This window comes from Agelaius tricolor, unplaced genomic scaffold (assembly GCF_023055355.1).
Source record: "Agelaius tricolor isolate 1412-34295 unplaced genomic scaffold, bAgeTri1.0.p SCAF_129, whole genome shotgun sequence".
Lineage (NCBI taxonomy): Eukaryota > Metazoa > Chordata > Aves > Passeriformes > Icteridae > Agelaius > Agelaius tricolor.
The window spans coordinates 155,105-172,865 of NW_027269389.1; the positions used below are offsets into that span (position 1 = coordinate 155,105).

The window sequence follows — 17,761 nt, forward strand, 5'->3', positions numbered from 1 at the left end:
TTTGGGGATTTTGGGGTCAAATTTCTGATTTTTTTGAGGTAAATTTGGGGGATTATGGGAAGAAATTTGGAGATTTTGGGGTGAATTTTGGGGTGAATTTTGGATGAATTTGGGGTTTTTAGGGTGAAATTTGGGATTTTTTTGGGGGTGAATTTTGGGGATTTTGGGGTCAAGTTTCTGATTTTTTTGAGGTAAATTTGGGGAATTTTGGGATGAAATTTGGGGATTTTGGGGTGAATTTTGGGGTTTTTAGTGGTGAAATTTGGGGGTTCTGGGGTGAATTTTGGGAATTTTTGGGGTGAATTTGGGGGTGAAATTTCGGATTTTTTGGGGTGAATTTTGGGATTTTTTGGGGTGAATTTTGGGAATTTTGGGGTGAAATTTGGGGTTTAGGGGGTGAATTTTAAGATTTTTTGGGGTGAATTTGGGGTAAAATTTGGGAATTTTTTTGGTGAAATTTGGGACTTTTTTGGGTGAATTTTGGGGTGAATTTGGGGTTTTTTTGGGGTGAAATTTGGGGTTTCTTGAGCTGAATTTTGGGAATTTTTGGGGTGAAATTTGGGATTTTTTGGGGTGAATTTTGGGATTTTTTGGGATGAATTTGGGGGATTTTTGGGGTGAAATTTGGGATTTTTTTGGGGTGAAATTTGGGATTTTTTTTGGTGAAATTTGGGATTTTTTGGGGGTGAATTTGAGTGAATTTTGGGGTGAATTTTGGGATTTTTTGGGGTGATTTTGGGGTGAATTTTGGGATTTTTTTGGGGGTGAAATTGGGGATTTTTGGGCTTTTTGGGGTGAAATTTGGGATTTTTTTGGGTGATTTTGGGGGAAATTTGGGATTTTTTTGGGGTGAATTTTGGGGATTTTGGGGTCAAATTTCTGATTTTTTGGGGTGAATTTGGGGGATTTTTGGGGTGAATTTTTGGGATTTTTTTGAGTGAATGTTCGGATTGTTTGGGCTGAATTTTGGGCTGAATTTTCGGGGTTTTTGGGGTGAATTTTGGGCTGAATTTTGGGATTTTTTGTTGTGAATTTTCGGATTTTTTGGGCTGAATTTGGGATTTTTGGGCTGAATTTTGGGCATTTTGGGCCGAATTTTGTGGATTTTGGGCTGAATTTTTGGGAATTTTGGGCTGAATTTTGTGGATTTTTGGGCTGACTTTTGGGCTGAATTTGGGGGGATTTTTTGCCCTGAATTTGGGCTGAATTTTCTGGATTTTGCCCTGAATTTTGGGCTGAATTTTTGGGGTTTTTTGGGCTGAATTTTGGGGTGAATTTTGGGCTGAATTTTGGGCTGAATTTTCTGGATTTTGGGCTGAATTTTGCGGATTTTGGGCTGAATTTTAGGCTGAATTTGGGAGATTTTTGGGCCAAATTTTTGGGGTGAATTTTGGGATTTTTTGCCCTGAATTTGGGCTGAATGTTGGGATTTTTTGGCCTGATTTTGGGGTGAATTTTGTGGTTTTTAAGGTGAATTTTGGGGTGAATTTTGGGCTGAATTTTTGTGGTTTTTGGGCTGAATTTTGGGGTGAATTTTGGGCTGAATTTTGGGATTTTTTTGTGTGAATTTTCGGATTTTTGGAGTGAATTTTGGGGTGAACTTTGTGGATTTAGAGGTGAATTTTGGGCTGAATTTTGGGCTGAATTTGGGGCATTTTGGGCTGAATTTTGTGGTTTTTGAGGTGAATTTTGGGGTGAATTTTGTGGTTTTTGAGCTGAATTTTGGGGTGAATTTTCTGCATTTTGGGCTGAATTTTTGGGGTGAATTTTGCGGATTTTGGGGTAAATTTTGGGGTGAATTTTGAGGATTTTGGGCTGAATTTTTGGGATTTTTTGGGGTGAATTTTGGGCTGAATTTTCTGGATTTTGGGCTGAATTTGGGGGATTTTGGGCTGAATTTTGGGCTGAATTTTGGGCTGAATTTTGTGGATTTTGAGGTGAATTTTGGGGTGAATTTTGTGGTTTTTGAGCTGAATTTTGGGCTGAATTTTTGGGATTTTTTTGTGTGAATTTTTGGGATTTTTGGGCTGAATTTTGGGCTGAATTTTCTGGATTTTGGGCTGAATTTTGGGGTGAATTTTGCGGATTTTGGGCTGAATTTTGGGCTGAATTTTGGGATTTTTTTGTGTGAATTTTCGGATTTTTGGGTTGAATTTTGGGATTTTTTGGGCTGAATTTTGGGCTGAATTTTGCGGATTTTGGGCTGAATTTTGGGCTGAATTTTGTGGTTTTTAAGGTGAATTTTGGGGTGAATTTGCTGGATTTTGGGCTGGATTTTGGGCTGAATTTTGGGATTTTTTGCCCTGAATTTGGGCTGAATTTTCTGGATTTTGGGCTGAATTTTGGGCTGAATTTTGAGGTGAATTTTCGGATTTTTTGGATGATTTTTTGGGCTGAATTTTGGAATTTTTGGGATGAATTTTGGGGTGAATTTTTGGGCTGAATTTTGGGATTTTTTTGGGCTGAATTTTTGGGATTTTTTTGTGTGAATTTTCGGATTTTTGGGGTGAATTTTGGGGTGAATTTTGTGGTTTTTAAGGTGAATTTTGGGGTGAATTTTGCGGATTTTGGGCTGAATTTTGGGATTTTTTTGGAGTGAATTTTTGGATTTTTTGGGCTGAATTTTGGGGTGAATTTTTGGGATTTTGGGGTGAAATTTGGGGTGAATTTTGGGCTGAATTTTGGGATTTTTGGGCTGAATTTTGGGGTGAATTTTTGGGCTTAATTTTGGGATTTTTTTGGGCTGAATTTTAGGATTTTTTGGGCTGAATTTTGTGGATTTTTGGGCTGACTTTTGGGCTGAATTTGGGGGATTTTTTGCCCTGAATTTGGGCTGAATTTTGTGGATTTTGGGCTGAATTTTGGGGTGAAATTTGGGCTGAATTTTGGGATTTTTTGTGTGAATTTTCGGGATTTTTGGGCTGAATTTTGGGGTGAATTTTTCTGGATTTTGGGCTGAATTTTCAGATTTTTTGGGCTGAATTTTGGGGTGAATTTTGGGCTGAATTTTGTGGATTTTGGGCTGAATTTTGGGCTGAATTTTGGGGTGAATTTTGGGCTGAATTTTTGGGATTTTGAGCTGAATTTTTGGGATTTTTTTGTGTGAATTTTGTGGTTTTTAAGGTGAATTTTGGGCTGAATTTTGGGCTGAATTTTCTGGTTTTTGGGCTGAATTTTCAGATTTTTTGGGCTGAATTTTGGGGTGAATTTTTGGGATTTTTTTTGTGTGAACTTTGTGGTTTTTGTGCTGAATTTTGGGGTGAATTTTGTGGTTTTTAAGGTGAATTTTGGGCTGAATTTGGGGCATTTTGTGCTCTCACCGTGGCTCTCGGGGGCGTCGCGGCGCTGCTGCAGCAGCTCCTGCTGCTTCTCCAGGTACTCCTTGATGAAGCTGTTCTGCCCCATGGCCTCGCCCATCTGCCAAAAAAAACCAAAATTTCACCAAAATTGGGCAATTTTGGGGCTTTGGGGAATTTTTCCCAATTTTTTGGGCTTTTTTTGGGGAATTTTTGGGGATTTTTTGATGATTTTTGGTGATTTTTCGATGATTTTTTGGGGCTTTCTGTGGGTTAATTGAGGCTGTTCCAACCCCAGATTCCAAAAATTGGGAATTCCCAAATTTTTGGGATCATTTTGGGATTTTTGGGAATTTTTTTGGAATTTTTTCCAAATTTTTTGTGGAATTTTTGATGATTTTTGGACAATTTTTGGTGATTTTTTGATGGATTTTGGGGATTTTTTCCAACCCAAGATTCCAAAACTTGGCAATTCCCAAAAATTTGGGATTTTGGGGATTTTTTTCTGCCTTTTTTGGCGAATTTTTGGAGATTTTTTGGGAATTTTTTGGGAAATTTTTGGTGATTTTTGGGGATTTTTTCCAACCCAAGATTCCAAAAATTGGCAATTCCCAAAAATTTGGTATTTTGGGGATTTTTTTCCCATTTTTTGGGAATTTTTGGAAATTTTTTTGGTGATTTTTTGTGATTTTTTGACGATTTTTGGGAATTTTTCGATGATTTTTTAAGGCCCTCATGGGTTGAATTCCACCCCCAGATCCTAAAAATTGGGAATTCCCAAAAATTTGGAATTTTGGGATTTTTTCCCCTTTTTTGGGGAATTTTTGGAGATTTTTTGGGAATTTTTGGGGGAATTTTTGGCGATTTTTGGACCATTTTTGGTGATTTTTTGATGGATTTTGGGGATTTTTTCCAACCCAAGGTTCCAAAAATTGGCAATTCCCAAAAATTTGGGATTTTGGGGATTATTTTTCCCTTTTTTTGGGGAAATTTTTTTGAATTTTTGGTGATTTTTTGACGATTTTTGGGAATTTTTCGATGATTTTTTAAGGCCCCTCATGGGTTGAATTCCACCCCCAGATCCTAAAAATTGGGAATTCCCAAAAATCTGAAATTAATCTGGAATTTTATGATTTTTTTGGAATTTTTCCCAATTTTTTGGGCTTTTTTTGGGTCATTTTTCCTGATTTTTTCACCATTTTTGGTGATTTTTGGACGATTTTTCGGAATCCGGCGAAGCTTTTCCACCCCCGCACCCCAAAAATTGGAAATTCCCAAAAAAGTGAAAATTTTTGGAATTTTTTCAGATTTTTTTGGTGATTTTTGTGACTTTTTTGGAGGAAATTTGAGTGAATTTTGATAAAACTTAAAAAATATTTGGGGAAAATTTTGGGGGAATTTAAGGAAATTTTGCTGGGAATTTGGGGGGATTTGGGAGGATTTAAGGGAATTTGGGGTGGATTTTTCAAATTTTGGGGAAATTTTGGGGAATTTGGGGATTTTTGGGGTAAATTTGGGGATTTTTGGGGCTCTCACCTGGGAGTTGGGCTGGAATGTGGGGTGGGGGCTCGAGTGCTTCTGGAGGTTCTCCAACATCAGCGCCTGAATTTGGGCAAATTTCGGTCAATTTAAAACTCCCTAAAATTCAATTTCTCATTAATTCTCTTTTTTTGTTCCCTCCCGCCCTGAAATCCCCAGAATTTACCCCAAAATCCCCCTCACGTTTTACCCAAAACCCCCCAAAAATCTGAATTTTTCCACCTCAAAATCCCTCCCAAAGTAACCAAAAATCGGATTTTTGCCTGAAATCCCCTCAGAAATCCACAGAAATTGTGATTTTTACCTCAAATCCCCTCAAAACCTCAACAAAGTCATGAATTTGGCCTCAAAACACCCCAAAAATTGCAGTTTTTAGCTCAAATCCCCTCACAAACGCATGAAAAACGGGGATTTGGCCTCAAATCAAAAAACGCAACTTTTACCTCAGGTTTGCTGAAAATTTAACAAAAATTTCAGTTTTACCCCAAAGCACCTCAGGTTCTTCTCAAAGGCCCCAAACCCTCAAGTTTTACCTCAAATTCTCTCCTAAAGTCATCAAAATTCTTTTTTTTTTTTTTGTTAAAATCTCCCCTAAAAAAAGGAATTTATTTCGAATCACAGCAAAAAATTTGTTCCAAATGCTAAAAATCGGAGTTTTGACCCAAATCCCCCTCAAGATTTTGCCAAAAATGGGGTTTTAAAACTTAAATCGCCTCCGATTTCTCCTCAAACTCATCAAAACTGGGATTTTTACCTCAAATCTCCTAAAAAAATCCTCGAAAATTGGAGTTTGAAACTGAAATCCCCTCGGAGTTTGATTGGAATTGATGAAAACGGCGACTTTGACCTCAAATCCCCTCACAAATTTCTCAAATCGGGAGCTTTAAACTTAAATCCCCTCAGACTTTACCTCAAATTCATCAAAACAGAAACTTTTACCTCAAATCCCCTCAGATTTCTCCTAAAATTCATCAAAACTGGGATTTTCACCTCAAATCCCCTCACAAAAACTTCAAAACCGGAGCTTTAAACCCAAATCTCCTCAGATTTTTTGAAAAATTCAGCAAAACCGCAACTTCTACCTCAAATCCCCTCAGATTTTTACTCAATCTCATCAAAACCGGGATTTTCACCTCAAATTCCCTCACAAACTCCTCAAAACCGCAACTTTTACCCGAAATCCCCTCAGACTTTTACTCAAACTCAGCAAAACCGGGATTTTTACCTCAAATCCCCTCACAAACTCCTCAAAACCGGAGCTTTAAACCCAAATTGTTTCCAAATTATTCCAAAACTCACAAAACCCGCAACTTTTACCCCAAATCCCCTCAGACTTTTACTCAAACTCATCAAAACCGGGATTTTCACCTCAAATTCCCTCACAAACTCCTCAAAACCGCAACTTTTACCCGAAATCCCCTCAGACTTTTACTCAAACTCATCAAAACCAGGATTTTCACCTCAAATTCCCTCACAAAAACTTCAAAACCGGAGCTTTAAACCCAAATCTCCTCAGATTTTTTGGAAAATTCACAAAAACCGCAACTTCTACCCCAAATCCCCTCAGACTTTACCTCAAACTCATCAAAACCGGGATTTAAATCCCAAATCCCCTCACAAAAAACCTCAAAACCGGAGCTTTAAACCCAAATCTCCTCAGATTTTTTGGAAAATTCACAAAAACCGCAACTTCTACCTCAAATCCCCTCAGACTTTACCTCAAACTCATCAAAACCAGGATTTTCACCTCAAATTCCCTCAGGAATTGCTCAAAACCGCAACTTTTACCCGAAATCCCCTCAGACTTTTACTCAAACTCAGCAAAACCGGGATTTTTACCTCAAATCCCCTCACAAACTCTTCAAAACCGGAGCTTTAAACCCAAATCCCCTCAGACTTTTAGTCAAACTCATCAAAACCGGGATTTTTACCTCAAATCCCCTCACAAACTCCTCAAAACCGGAGCTTTAAACCCAAATTGCTTCCAACTTTTCCCAAAACTCAAAATCCGCAACTTCTACCCCAAATCCCCTCAGACTTTACCTCAAACTCATCAAAACCGGGATTTTCACCTCAAATTCCCTCACGAATTGCTCAAAACCGCAACTTTTACCCGAAATCCCCTCAGACTTTTACTCAAACTCATCAAAACCGGGATTTAAATCCCAAATCCCCTCACAAACACCTCAAAACCGGAGCTTTAAACACAAATTGCTTCCAACTTTTCCCAAAATTCAGCAAAACGGCAACTTCTACCCCAAATCCCCTCAGACTTTACCTCAAACTCATCAAAACCGGGATTTTCACCTCAAATTCCCTCACGAATTGCTCAAAACCGCAACTTTTACCCGAAATCCCCTCAGACTTTTACTCAAACTCATCAAAACCGGGATTTAAATCCCAAATCCCCTCACAAACACCTCAAAACCGGAGCTTTAAACACAAATTGCTTCCAACTTTTCCCAAAATTCAGCAAAACGGCAACTTCTACCCCAAATCCCCTCAGACTTTACCTCAAACTCATCAAAACCGGGATTTTCACCTCAAATTCCCTCAGGAATTGCTCAAAACCCGACCTTTAAACCCAAATCCCCTCAGACTTTTACTCAAACTCATCAAAACCGGGATTTTTACCTCAAATCCCCTCACAAACTCCTCAAAACCGGAGCTTTAAACCCAAATCGCTCCTGACTTTTCTTGCAACTCCCAAACCGGGATTTTCACCCCAAATCCCCTCACAAATTCTTCAAAACCGGAGCTTTAAACCCAAATCTCCTCAGACTTTTTGCAGAATTCACAAAAGCCGCAACTTCTACCCCAAATCCCCTCAGACTTTACCTCAAACTCATCAAAACCGGGAGTTTCACCCCAAATCCCCTCATGAACTCCTCAAACCCCTCCCTTTAAACCCAAACCCCCTCAGGCTCTCCGCGGAACTCCCAAAACCCGCAACTTTTACCCCAAAACCCCACGAATCCCCAACTTTTACGCACAAAATTCCCTCAAAAAAACCCTCCCCTCACACCTCCAACGGACCCAAAATCTCCTTTTTTCACCCCAAGCCGCCCTCACCCCCCCACTCACCCTCATGAAGGGGGGGGGGGTCTCCTCCTTCCCGCCTTTTTCCCCCCCTCACGCGTTGGCGGGAAAACCCTGAGGGGGGGAACCTTTCCCCCCCCTTCACTCCCCGCTTCCCGCGCATGCGCCGCCATTTTCCCGCCCCCCCTCTTTCCCCTCACGGCGGCCTCTCCTCGGCGCCGCCGCCATTTCTGGCGCTTCCCCCTCACCCCTCGCAGCCGCTTGATCAGGGCGCTCTTCTGGCCGCTCTTGGCGAGCCCTCGCTGCTCCAGGGCCGCTTTGAGGTCGGCGACGCGCAGCAGATGGAGCGGCCGCCCGTCCAGAGTCACCTCCTCCCCGTCCGCCATCTTGGTGTGGCGCCGCTTGCGCTGCGCCTTCGGACGCTTCCGGACGGCGGCTTCGGCAACTTCCGCACGGCGCTTCGGCTGTTTCCGGAAAGCTTCGCGGCTTTCCGTAACTCTTCGGGTGTTTCCGTCACCTTCCGTGCGTTCCCGGCGGCTCTTCGGCTGTTTCCGGTGCTCTTCGGGTATTTCCGGTTGTTCCCGTGACTCTTCGGGTGTTTCCGGTGTCGGGAAGGCTCGGAGGAGTTCGGGAATTTCCGGAGGAATTCGTGATTTGTTTTTTTTTCCCGATTCAAGTTCGGAAATTTGCGTCTAAAACTTCGGCGATTTCCGTCAAAAGTTCGGGGATTTCCGGAAAAACTCCCCCCAAAAAAAAATCCGCGAAAAAATAAAATTTTGGGGAATTTCCGTAGAGAATTCCTGATTTTAAAGCTCGGGAAATTTCCGTGAAAAGCGCGGGAATATCCAAAAAAAAAAAAAAAACCAAAAACATTGGGCGGATTTTTTCCTCCGAGTTCGGGATTTTCCGTAAAAAACTTCGCCAATTCCCGTAAAATCCCGACGGAAAATTTTGAGGCGAAATCCCGGAGATTCCGTTAAAATATTAAAAAACCGACACAGATTTGAATTTCTTTTTTTCTGCCAAAGGTGTTTTATTCACAAGCCACGCCCACCACGAGGCCACGCCCCCCGTTTTTATTATTATTATTATTATTATTATTATTAAAAGCAGCGGGGAAAGGGGCGGAGCCGGCTCTGCCCGTGACGTCATTGAAAGGGGAGGGGAATTTAAGGCCACGCCCCCTTTCTTTCTTATTAATTAAGGCACTGGGGGAGGGGCGGCCCCACCGGGCTCAGGGGTGGGGCCTAAAGGGGAGAGGGGGCGGGGCTAAAAGGGGAGGGGGCGTGGCTCAGGAGGGGGAGGGGCGGGTCAGGGGGGTCTGGGGGTCCTCGCAGGGGGGGGGAGGGGGGTTTGAGGGGCTCGGCCGTGGGGGAGGGGCTTTCCTCGGCCCCGCCCCCTCCTCCGGGGTAGACGACCAATAGGAGGCGCTGCCCGAATGACGTCACGCGGGCTGAGGGGAAGGGGGGGAAAAAAAAAATTAAAAAAAAAAAAACAAAAAAATTTTGGGGTGAGATTAAAAAAAAAAAAAGCCCCAAAACCTAAAATTTTAATAAATCTTCCCCAAAATGTCCTAAAAACCCCAAAAATTGGGGTTGAGTGTCACCAAAGAGCCCAAAATCTGCTTAAAAGGGCCCAAAATCCCCTCAAATTTCCCAAAATCCCCTCAAATTTCCTAAAATTCCCTCAAAATGTCCCAAATGCCCCCAAAACCTCCTCAAAATTCCCAAAATCCCCTCAAATTTCCCCCAGGCCCTCAAAATTCCCCTCAAACCTCCCCAAATCCCCTCAAAATTCCCCCAAATTTCCCGAAATCTGCCCCAAATTCCCCCTCAAACCTCCTCAAAACCCCCTCAAACCCCAGAAATCCCCTCCCAAACCCCCTCAAATCCCCCCAAAAACCTCCCCAAACCCCCTCAAATCCCCTCCCAGGACTCCCAAACCTCCCCAAATCCCCCCAAAACCTCCGAAATTGCCCCCAAATTCCCCTCAAAGCACCCCAAATTCCCCTCAGACCTTCCCAAATCCCCCCGAAATCTCTCCAAGCACCCTCAAACGTCCCCAAAACCCCCTCAAATTCCCTCAAATCCCCTCCCAAACCCCCCCCAAACCTCCCCAAATTCCCCTCAAACCATCCCAAGCCCCCCAAAACTTCCCCAATCCCCCCTCAAACCTCCTCAAACCCCCCTAAACCCCCTAAAATCCTCTCAAACCCCCCGAAATTTCCCTCAAATCTCCCCCAAATCCCTTCCCAACCTCCTCAAACCCCCCTCAAACCATCCCAAACCCTCCCCAAATCCCAAAAACACCCTCCCAAACCCCCCCAAATCCCTTCCCAACTCCCCCAAATCCCTCCAAAATCTCCTAAAATCCCCCCAAACCCCCTCAAACCCCTCCCAAATCCCCCCAATCCCCCCTCAAACCTCCCCAAATCCCCCTCAAATCCCTTCCCAACCCCCTCAAACCCCTCCAAAATCTCCCTCAAACCATCCCAAACCTCCCTAAACCCCCCTAAAATCGTCTCAAACCGCCCCCAAACCCCCTCAAACCTCCCAAACCCTCCCCAAACCCCCTCAAACCATCCCAAAACCTCCCCAAACCCCCCTCAAAGCCCCCTAAACCACCCCAAAACCCCCTCAAACCTCCCCCAAACCCCCCCAAATCCCCCTCAAACCCTCTCAAACCCCCATAAATTCCCCTCAGACCACCCCCAAACCTCCCTAAATCGCCCTCAAACCTCCCCAAATCCCTTCCCAACCCCCTAAAACCCCTCCCAAATTTCCCTAAAATCCACCCAAACCTCCCTAAATCCCCCCCAAATCCCCCTCAAACCTCCCTAAATCCCCCCCAAACCCCCTCAAATCTCCCTCAAACCCCCCCAATCACCCCCAAATCCCCTCAAATCTCCCTCAAACCCCCCTCAAATCCTCTCAGACCCCCCTCAAACCCTCCCCAAACCTGCCCAAATCCCCCTCAAACCCCCCCAAACCCCCTCAAACCCCCCTCAAACCGTCCCAAACCCCTCCCAATCCCCCTCAAATCTCCCTCAAACCCCCCCAAACCCTCCCCAAACCCCCTCAAATCTCCCTCAAACCCCCCCAAATGCCCCCCAATCCACCCAAACCCCTCCCAAGCCCCCTAAAACCCCCTCAAACCTCCCAAAACTCCCCCCAACCCCGTCAAATCCCCCAAAAAACCTTCCCAACCCTTCCCAAACCCCCCCAAATTTCCCTCAAATCCCCATAAATCCCCTCAAACCATCCCAAACCCCCCTCAAACCCCCTCCCAAGCACCCCTAAACCTCCCCAGACCATCCCAAACCCCTTCCCAAACCCCCTCAAACCGCCCCAATCCCCCCAAATCCTCTGCAAACCCCCCCTCAAATCCCCCCAAACCCCCTCAAACCATCCCAAATCCCCCCCAAATTCCTTCCCAACCCCCCAAACTGCCCTCAAATCCCCCTCAAACCTCCCTAAATCCCCCCCAAATCCCCCTCAAACCATCCCAAACCCCCCTCCAAATCCCCCTAAAACCCCCTGAAATCTCCCCCAAACCCCCCAAATTTCCCTCAAATCCCCATTAATTCCCCCAAACTGCCCCCCAAATCCCCTCAAACCTCCCCAAAACCCCCCCAAATCTCCCTAAACCCCCTCAAACCCCCCGAAACCCCCTCAAACCATCCCAAACCTCCCTCAAACCCTCCCCAAACTCCCCCAAAATCGTCTCAAACCCCTCCCAATCCCCCTCAAATCTCCCTCAAACCCCCCCAAACCCTCCCCAAACCCCCTCAAACCGCCCCCAAATCCCTTCCCAATCCCCCGTAAACCTCCCCAAATCTCCCCTAAATCTCCCCAAACCCCCTCAAATTGCCCCAAACCCCCCTCAAACCCCCTCAAATCCCCCTCAAACCCCCCAAAACCCCCTCAAACCCCCCAAATCCCCTCAAATCCCCATAAATCCCCTCAAACTGCCCCAAACTCCCCTCCAAACCCCCCCAAATCCCCAAAACCCCCCCTCAAACCCTCCCAAATCCCTCCCAATCCTCCCCAAACCATCCCAACCCCCCTCCAAATCCCCCTAAAACCCCCTGAAATCTCCCCCAAACCCCCCAAATTTCCCTCAAATCCCCATAAATTCCCCCCAAATCCCCCTCAAAACCCCCCAAACCCCCCCTCACCCACGGCGCGGCGCAGCCCCGGGGCCCGGTTGGCGGCGCGGGCCCTGAGGCAGAGCAGGTGCACGGGGGCGCCCGTGGCCGTCACGGCCAGGCCCAGGCCGCACACGAGCGGCTCCGCCCACACCGAGAAGGCCAAGAGGAGGCCCCAGAAGAGCAGGTACAGGAAGGGGAACAGCAGCGGCACCTGGGACACACGGGGGAGGGAGGGGGGTGAGGGGAGGGGACGCACCTGGGGGGGGAGGGGAGGCACCTGGATGGAAGGGGAGGCACCTGAGGGGGGGGAGGGGACGCACCTGGATATGGGGGGGATACACCTGGATGGGGGGGAGGGGCGTGAGGGGGACGGGACACACCTGGATATGGGGGGGGGGGTCACACCTGGATAGGGGGGGGATGCACCTGGATGGGGAGGGGAGGCACCTGAGGGGGAGGGGAGGCACCTGAGGGGGAGGGGGAGGGGCTGGGGATTCACCTGAGGGGTCAGGGACGCACCTGAGGGGGAGGGGACACACCTGGATTGGAAGGGGAGGGGTCAGGGATGCACCTGGATTGGAGGGGGAGGGGTCAGGGATGTACCTGGATTGGAGGGGGAGGGGTCAGGGATGTACCTGGGGGAAAGGGGAGGGGTCAGGGATGCACCTGAGGGGGAGGGGACACACCTGGATAGGGGAGGGGTCACACCTGAGGGGGAAGGGAGGGGTCAAAGATGCACCTGGATAGGGGGGAATGGGGTGGGGATGGACCTGGATGGGGGTGGGAGGGGTCAGGGATGCACCTGAAGGGGAGGGGACACACCTGGATGGGAGGGGAGGGTCAGGGACACACCTGGATTGGAGGGGGAGGGGTCAGGGATGCACCTGAGGGGGAGGGGACACACCTGGGGGGGGGAGGGGACACACCTGGATGGGGGAGGGAGGGGGTGGGGATGCATTTGAAGGGGAGGGGACACACCTGGATGGGAGGGGTCAGGGATGGACACACCTGGATGGGGAGGAGGGGTCAGGGATGCACCTGAGGGGGAGGGGAGGGGCTGGGGATACACCTGAGGGGGAGGGGACACACCTGGATGGGGGGGATGCACCTGAGGGGGAGGGGACACACCTGGATGAGGGTGGGAGGGGTCAGGGACACACCTGAGGGGGAGGGGAGGGGTCCAAGATGCACCTGGATGGGAGGGGAGGGGTCAAACACACACCTGGATAGGGGGGAGGGGTTAAGGACACACCTGGATGGGAGGGGAGGGGCCAAAGATGCACCTGGATGGGGGTGGGAGGGGTCAGGGACACACCTGGATGGGAGGGGAGGGGCCACACCTGTGAACGGTGTAAGGGGAGGGGGTGGGAAGGGAGGTTTTTGTGAATGGGGAGCGTGAGAATTCACTAGAGGGAGATTGGAGTATGAATTTTTATGAATGGGGGGCGTGGGAATCAACTGGGGGCGTTCCAGTAAGATTTTTTATGAATGGGAGGGCGTGGGAATTCCATGGGGAGCGTTTGTAGCAACAAATTTATGAATGGGAGCGTGGGAATCGAATGGGGGGGGCTCGGTTTTTATGAATGGGGAGCGTGGGAATTCACTCGTAGCGATTTTTTTTTATGAATGGGGGGCGTGGGAATTCACTCGGGGGCGTGGCTTCATGCCCAAAGTAGGCGCACCTAATCTGCATAAGGGGGCGTGATTTCGTAACACAAAGTGGGCGTGGCTTGGGGGACAAAATGGGCGTGGTCAACTGGAAAAGGGGATGTGATTTAAAGCAGAAAGTGGGCGTGGTTTGGGCCAAAAGGGGCGTGATTAACCCTCAAAAGGGGCGTGGTTTAGGGGCAGAAGTGGGCGTGGCTATGTGCTAAAATGGGCGCAGTTTAAACCAGAAAAGAGTCACGGCTTTGGGACAAAATGGGCGTGGTTAACCCTCAAAGGGGGCGTGGTTATTGACCGGAAGTGGGCGTGGCGTACCCGGATGGGGCGGGGCAGGCGGGGCTCCCTCCAGCGCAGCAGCAGCAGCGCGGCCACGGTGACGCCGTACCAGAGGTAATTAACGAAGCCCACGTAATTAATGAGCGTGTAGATGTCGCCCGTCACCAGCATCAGCAGCGTGGACACGCACTGGGGGCGGGGGAAAAAAGGGGGCGGGGCTTGCGTTAGGACACGCCCACCCCGCCATGGACACGCCCATTGAGGAATTCAAGGATTTGGAGGCGAAATTTGGGAGGAAATTGGGAAAATTTGGGCGCAGATTGGAGAAATTTATCGGCAGATTTGGAGTTTTGGATGCAAATCGACCAAATTTGCAAAATTTATGCCCAAATTTGGAGTTTTGGATGCAAATTTGTCCCCAAATTTACAAAATTTATCACCAAATTTGGAGTTTTGCACCCAAATTTGCAAAATTTATCCCCAAATTTTGGGTTTTGGATGCAAATTTATCCCCAAATTTGAAAAATTGATGCCCCAAAATTTCCCAATTTTTTTCCCAATTTTTGAGTTTTGGACCCAAATTTATCCCCAAATTTCCAGAATTTTCCCCCAAATTTCCAAATTTTTTTCCCCAAATTTTGAGTTTTGGACCCAAATTTCCAGAATTTTCCCCAAATTTGGAGTTTTGCACCCAAATTTGCAAAATTTATCCCCAAATTTTTCCCCAAATGTTGAGTTTTGGATGCAAATTTATCCCCAAATTTCCAAAATTTATGCCCAAATTTGGAGTTTTGGACCCAAATTTATCCCCAAATTTCCAGAATTTTCCCCCAAATTTGCAAATTTTTTTCCCCAAATTTTGAGTTTTGGACCCAAATTTTTCCCCAGATTTTGAGTTTTGGACACAAATTTCCCAAATTTATCCCCAAATTTCCAGAATTTACACCCAGATTTTGAGGTTTGGACCCAAATTTCCAAAATTTATCCCCAAATTTGCAACATTTGCAAAATTTTTCCCCAGATTTTTAGTTTTGGACATAAATTGCCCAAATCTCCAAAATTTATCCCTGAATTCTGAGTTTTGGATGCAAATTGACCAAATTTGCAAAATTTATGCCCAAATTTTGGGTTTTGGACACAAATTTGTCCCCAAATTTGCAAAATTTATGCCCCAACATTTCCCAAATTTTTTCCCCAGATTTTGAGTTTTGGACCCAAATTTTTCCCCAAATTTGCAAAATTTTTCCCCAAATTTTGAGTTTTGGACCCAAATTTCCAAAATTTTGGAAATTTATCCCCAGATTTTGAGTTTTGGACGCAAATTTATCCCCAAATTTGAAAAATTGATGCCCCAAAATTTCCCAATTTTTTTCCCGATTTTTGAGTTTTGGACCCAAATTTATCCCCAAATTTCCAGAATTTTCCCCCAAATTTCCAAATTTTTTTCCCCAAATTTTGAGTTTTGGACCCAAATTTCCAGAATTTTCCCCAAATTTGGAGTTTTGAACCCAAATTTGCAAAATTTATCCCCAAATTTTTCCCCAAATGTTGAGTTTTGGATGCAAATTTATCCCCAAATTTTCAAAATTTGTCCCCAAATTTGGAGTTTTGGACCCAAATTTATCCCCAAATTTCCAGAATTTTCCCCCAAATTTGCAAATTTTTTTCCCCAAATTTGTAGTTTTGCACCCAAATTTTTCCCCAAATTTTGAGTTTTGGACACAAATTTCCCAAATTTATCCCCAAATTCTGAGTCTTGCACCCAAATCGCCAAAATTTATCCCCAAATTTGCAAAATTTTTTCCCCCAAATTCTGAGTTTTGAACCCAAATTGCCCAAATTGAATCAATTTCCAAAATTTTCCCCCAGATTTTGACTTTTGCACCCAAATCTCCACAATTTTTCCACCAAATTTTTAACCCTTTCCTCACCCATTTTTACCCCATTTCGCGCCCGTTTTTTCCCCATTTTTTCCCCAATTTTCGCCCGATTTTCTCCATTTTTTTTTTGTTTTTCCCCATTTTTGCCCAAAATCCCCATTTTTAGCCCCATTTTGGTGCCTCACAGTGACAAGAAGGGCAGGAACGGGCGTGTGGCACCACAGATCCACAGATCCATCATGGCCGCCTTCACCCCTTCCCTCACGCGTTTCCCGCCTGTTTTTCACCCAATTTTGACCCGATTTTCTCCTTTTTTTTTTTGTTTTTCCCCATTTTTGCCCAAATTCTCCCTTTTTAGCCCCATTTTGGTGTCTCACACTGACAAGAAGGGCAGGAACAAGCCTGTGACACCACAGATCCACAGATCCATCATGGCCGCCTTTACCCCTTCCCTCACCCATTTTTTGCCCATTTTTATCCTTTTTTCGCCCAATTTTCGCCCGATTTTCTCCATTTTTTTTTGTTTTTCCCCATTTTTGCCCAAATTCTCCCTTTTTAGCCCCATTTCGGTGTCTCACAGTGACAAGAAGGGCAGGAACGGGCCTGTGACACCACAGATCCACAGATCCATCATGGCCGCCTTCACCCCTTCCCTCACCCATTTTTCCCCATTTTTTGCCCATTTTTCGCCTGATTTTCTCCTTTTTTTTTGTTTTTCCCCATTTTTGCCCAAATTCCCCCTTTTTAGCCCCATTTTGGTGTATCACAGTGACAAGAAGGGCAGGAACGGGCCTGTGACACCACAGATCCACAGATCCATCATGGCCGCCTTTACCCCTTCCCTCACCCATTTCCCGCCCGTTTTTTCCCCATTTTTCACCCATTTTTCGCCCGATTTTCTCCTTTTTTTTTTTTTTTTCCCCATTTTTGCCCAAATTCTCCCTTTTTAGCCCCATTTCGGTGCCTCACAGTGACAAGAAGGGCAGGAACGGGGCCTGTGACACCACAGATCCATCATGGCCGCCTTTACCCCTTCCCTCACCCATTTCCCGCCCGTTTTTTGCCATTTTTCACCCGATTTTCTCAATTTTTTTTTGTTTTTCCCCATTTTTGCCCAATTTCTCCCTTTTTAGCCCCATTTTGGTGCCTCACAGTCACAAGAAAGGCGGGAACGGGCGTCTGACACCACATATCCACAGATCCATCATGGCCGCCTTCACCCCTTCCCTCACGCGTTTCCCGCCCGTTTTTTGCCCGATTTTCGCCATTTTTCACCCGATTTTCTCCATTTTTTTTTTGTTTTTCCCCTTTTTTGCCCAAATTCTCCCTTTTTAGCCCCATTTTGGTGTCTCACAGTCACAAGCAGGGCTGGCACAGGCCTGTGGCACCACAGATCCATCATGGCCGCCTTTACCCCTTCCCTCACGCGTTTCCCGCCCGTTTTTCACCCAATTTTCACCCGATTTTCTCCATTTTTTTTTTTGTTTTTCCCCATTTTTGCCCAATTTCTCCCTTTTTAGCCCCATTTTGGTGTCTCACGGTGACGAGGAGGGCGGGAACGGGCGTGTGGCACCTCAGGTGGATCATGGCCGCCTTCAGCCCTTCCCTCACGCGTTTCCCGCCCATTTTTCCCCCAAATTTCGCCCGATTTTCTCCATTTTTTTTTGTTTTTCCCCGTTTTTGCCCAAATTCCCCATTTTTAGCCCCATTTTGGGGACTCACAGTGACAAGAAGGGCAGGCACGGGCCTGTGACACCACAGCTGCATCATGGCCGCCTTCACCCCTTCCCTCACCCATTTCCCGCCCGTTTTTCCCCCAATTTTCGCCCGATTTTCTCCTTTTTTTTTTTTGTTTTTCCCCATTTTTGCCCAAATTCTCCCTTTTTAGCCCCATTTTGGTGTCTCACAGTGACAAG

At 46.3% G+C, this 17,761-nt stretch overlaps 1 protein-coding gene across 1 annotated transcript in view; it reads right to left on the reverse strand.

Moving 5' to 3' along the window:
* Window positions 1–8,527: 8,527 nt before the first annotated feature.
* LOC139586666 (large neutral amino acids transporter small subunit 2-like) overlaps window positions 8,528–17,761 on the reverse strand; it is a 30,096-nt gene continuing 20,862 nt past the window's right edge. Inside the window, 3 exon segments of the mRNA XM_071420240.1 lie at window positions 8,528–9,327; window positions 12,052–12,235; window positions 14,005–14,154. Of these exon segments, the coding sequence (XP_071276341.1) occupies window positions 9,122–9,327; window positions 12,052–12,235; window positions 14,005–14,154 (540 nt within the window). The 3' untranslated portion in view covers window positions 8,528–9,121.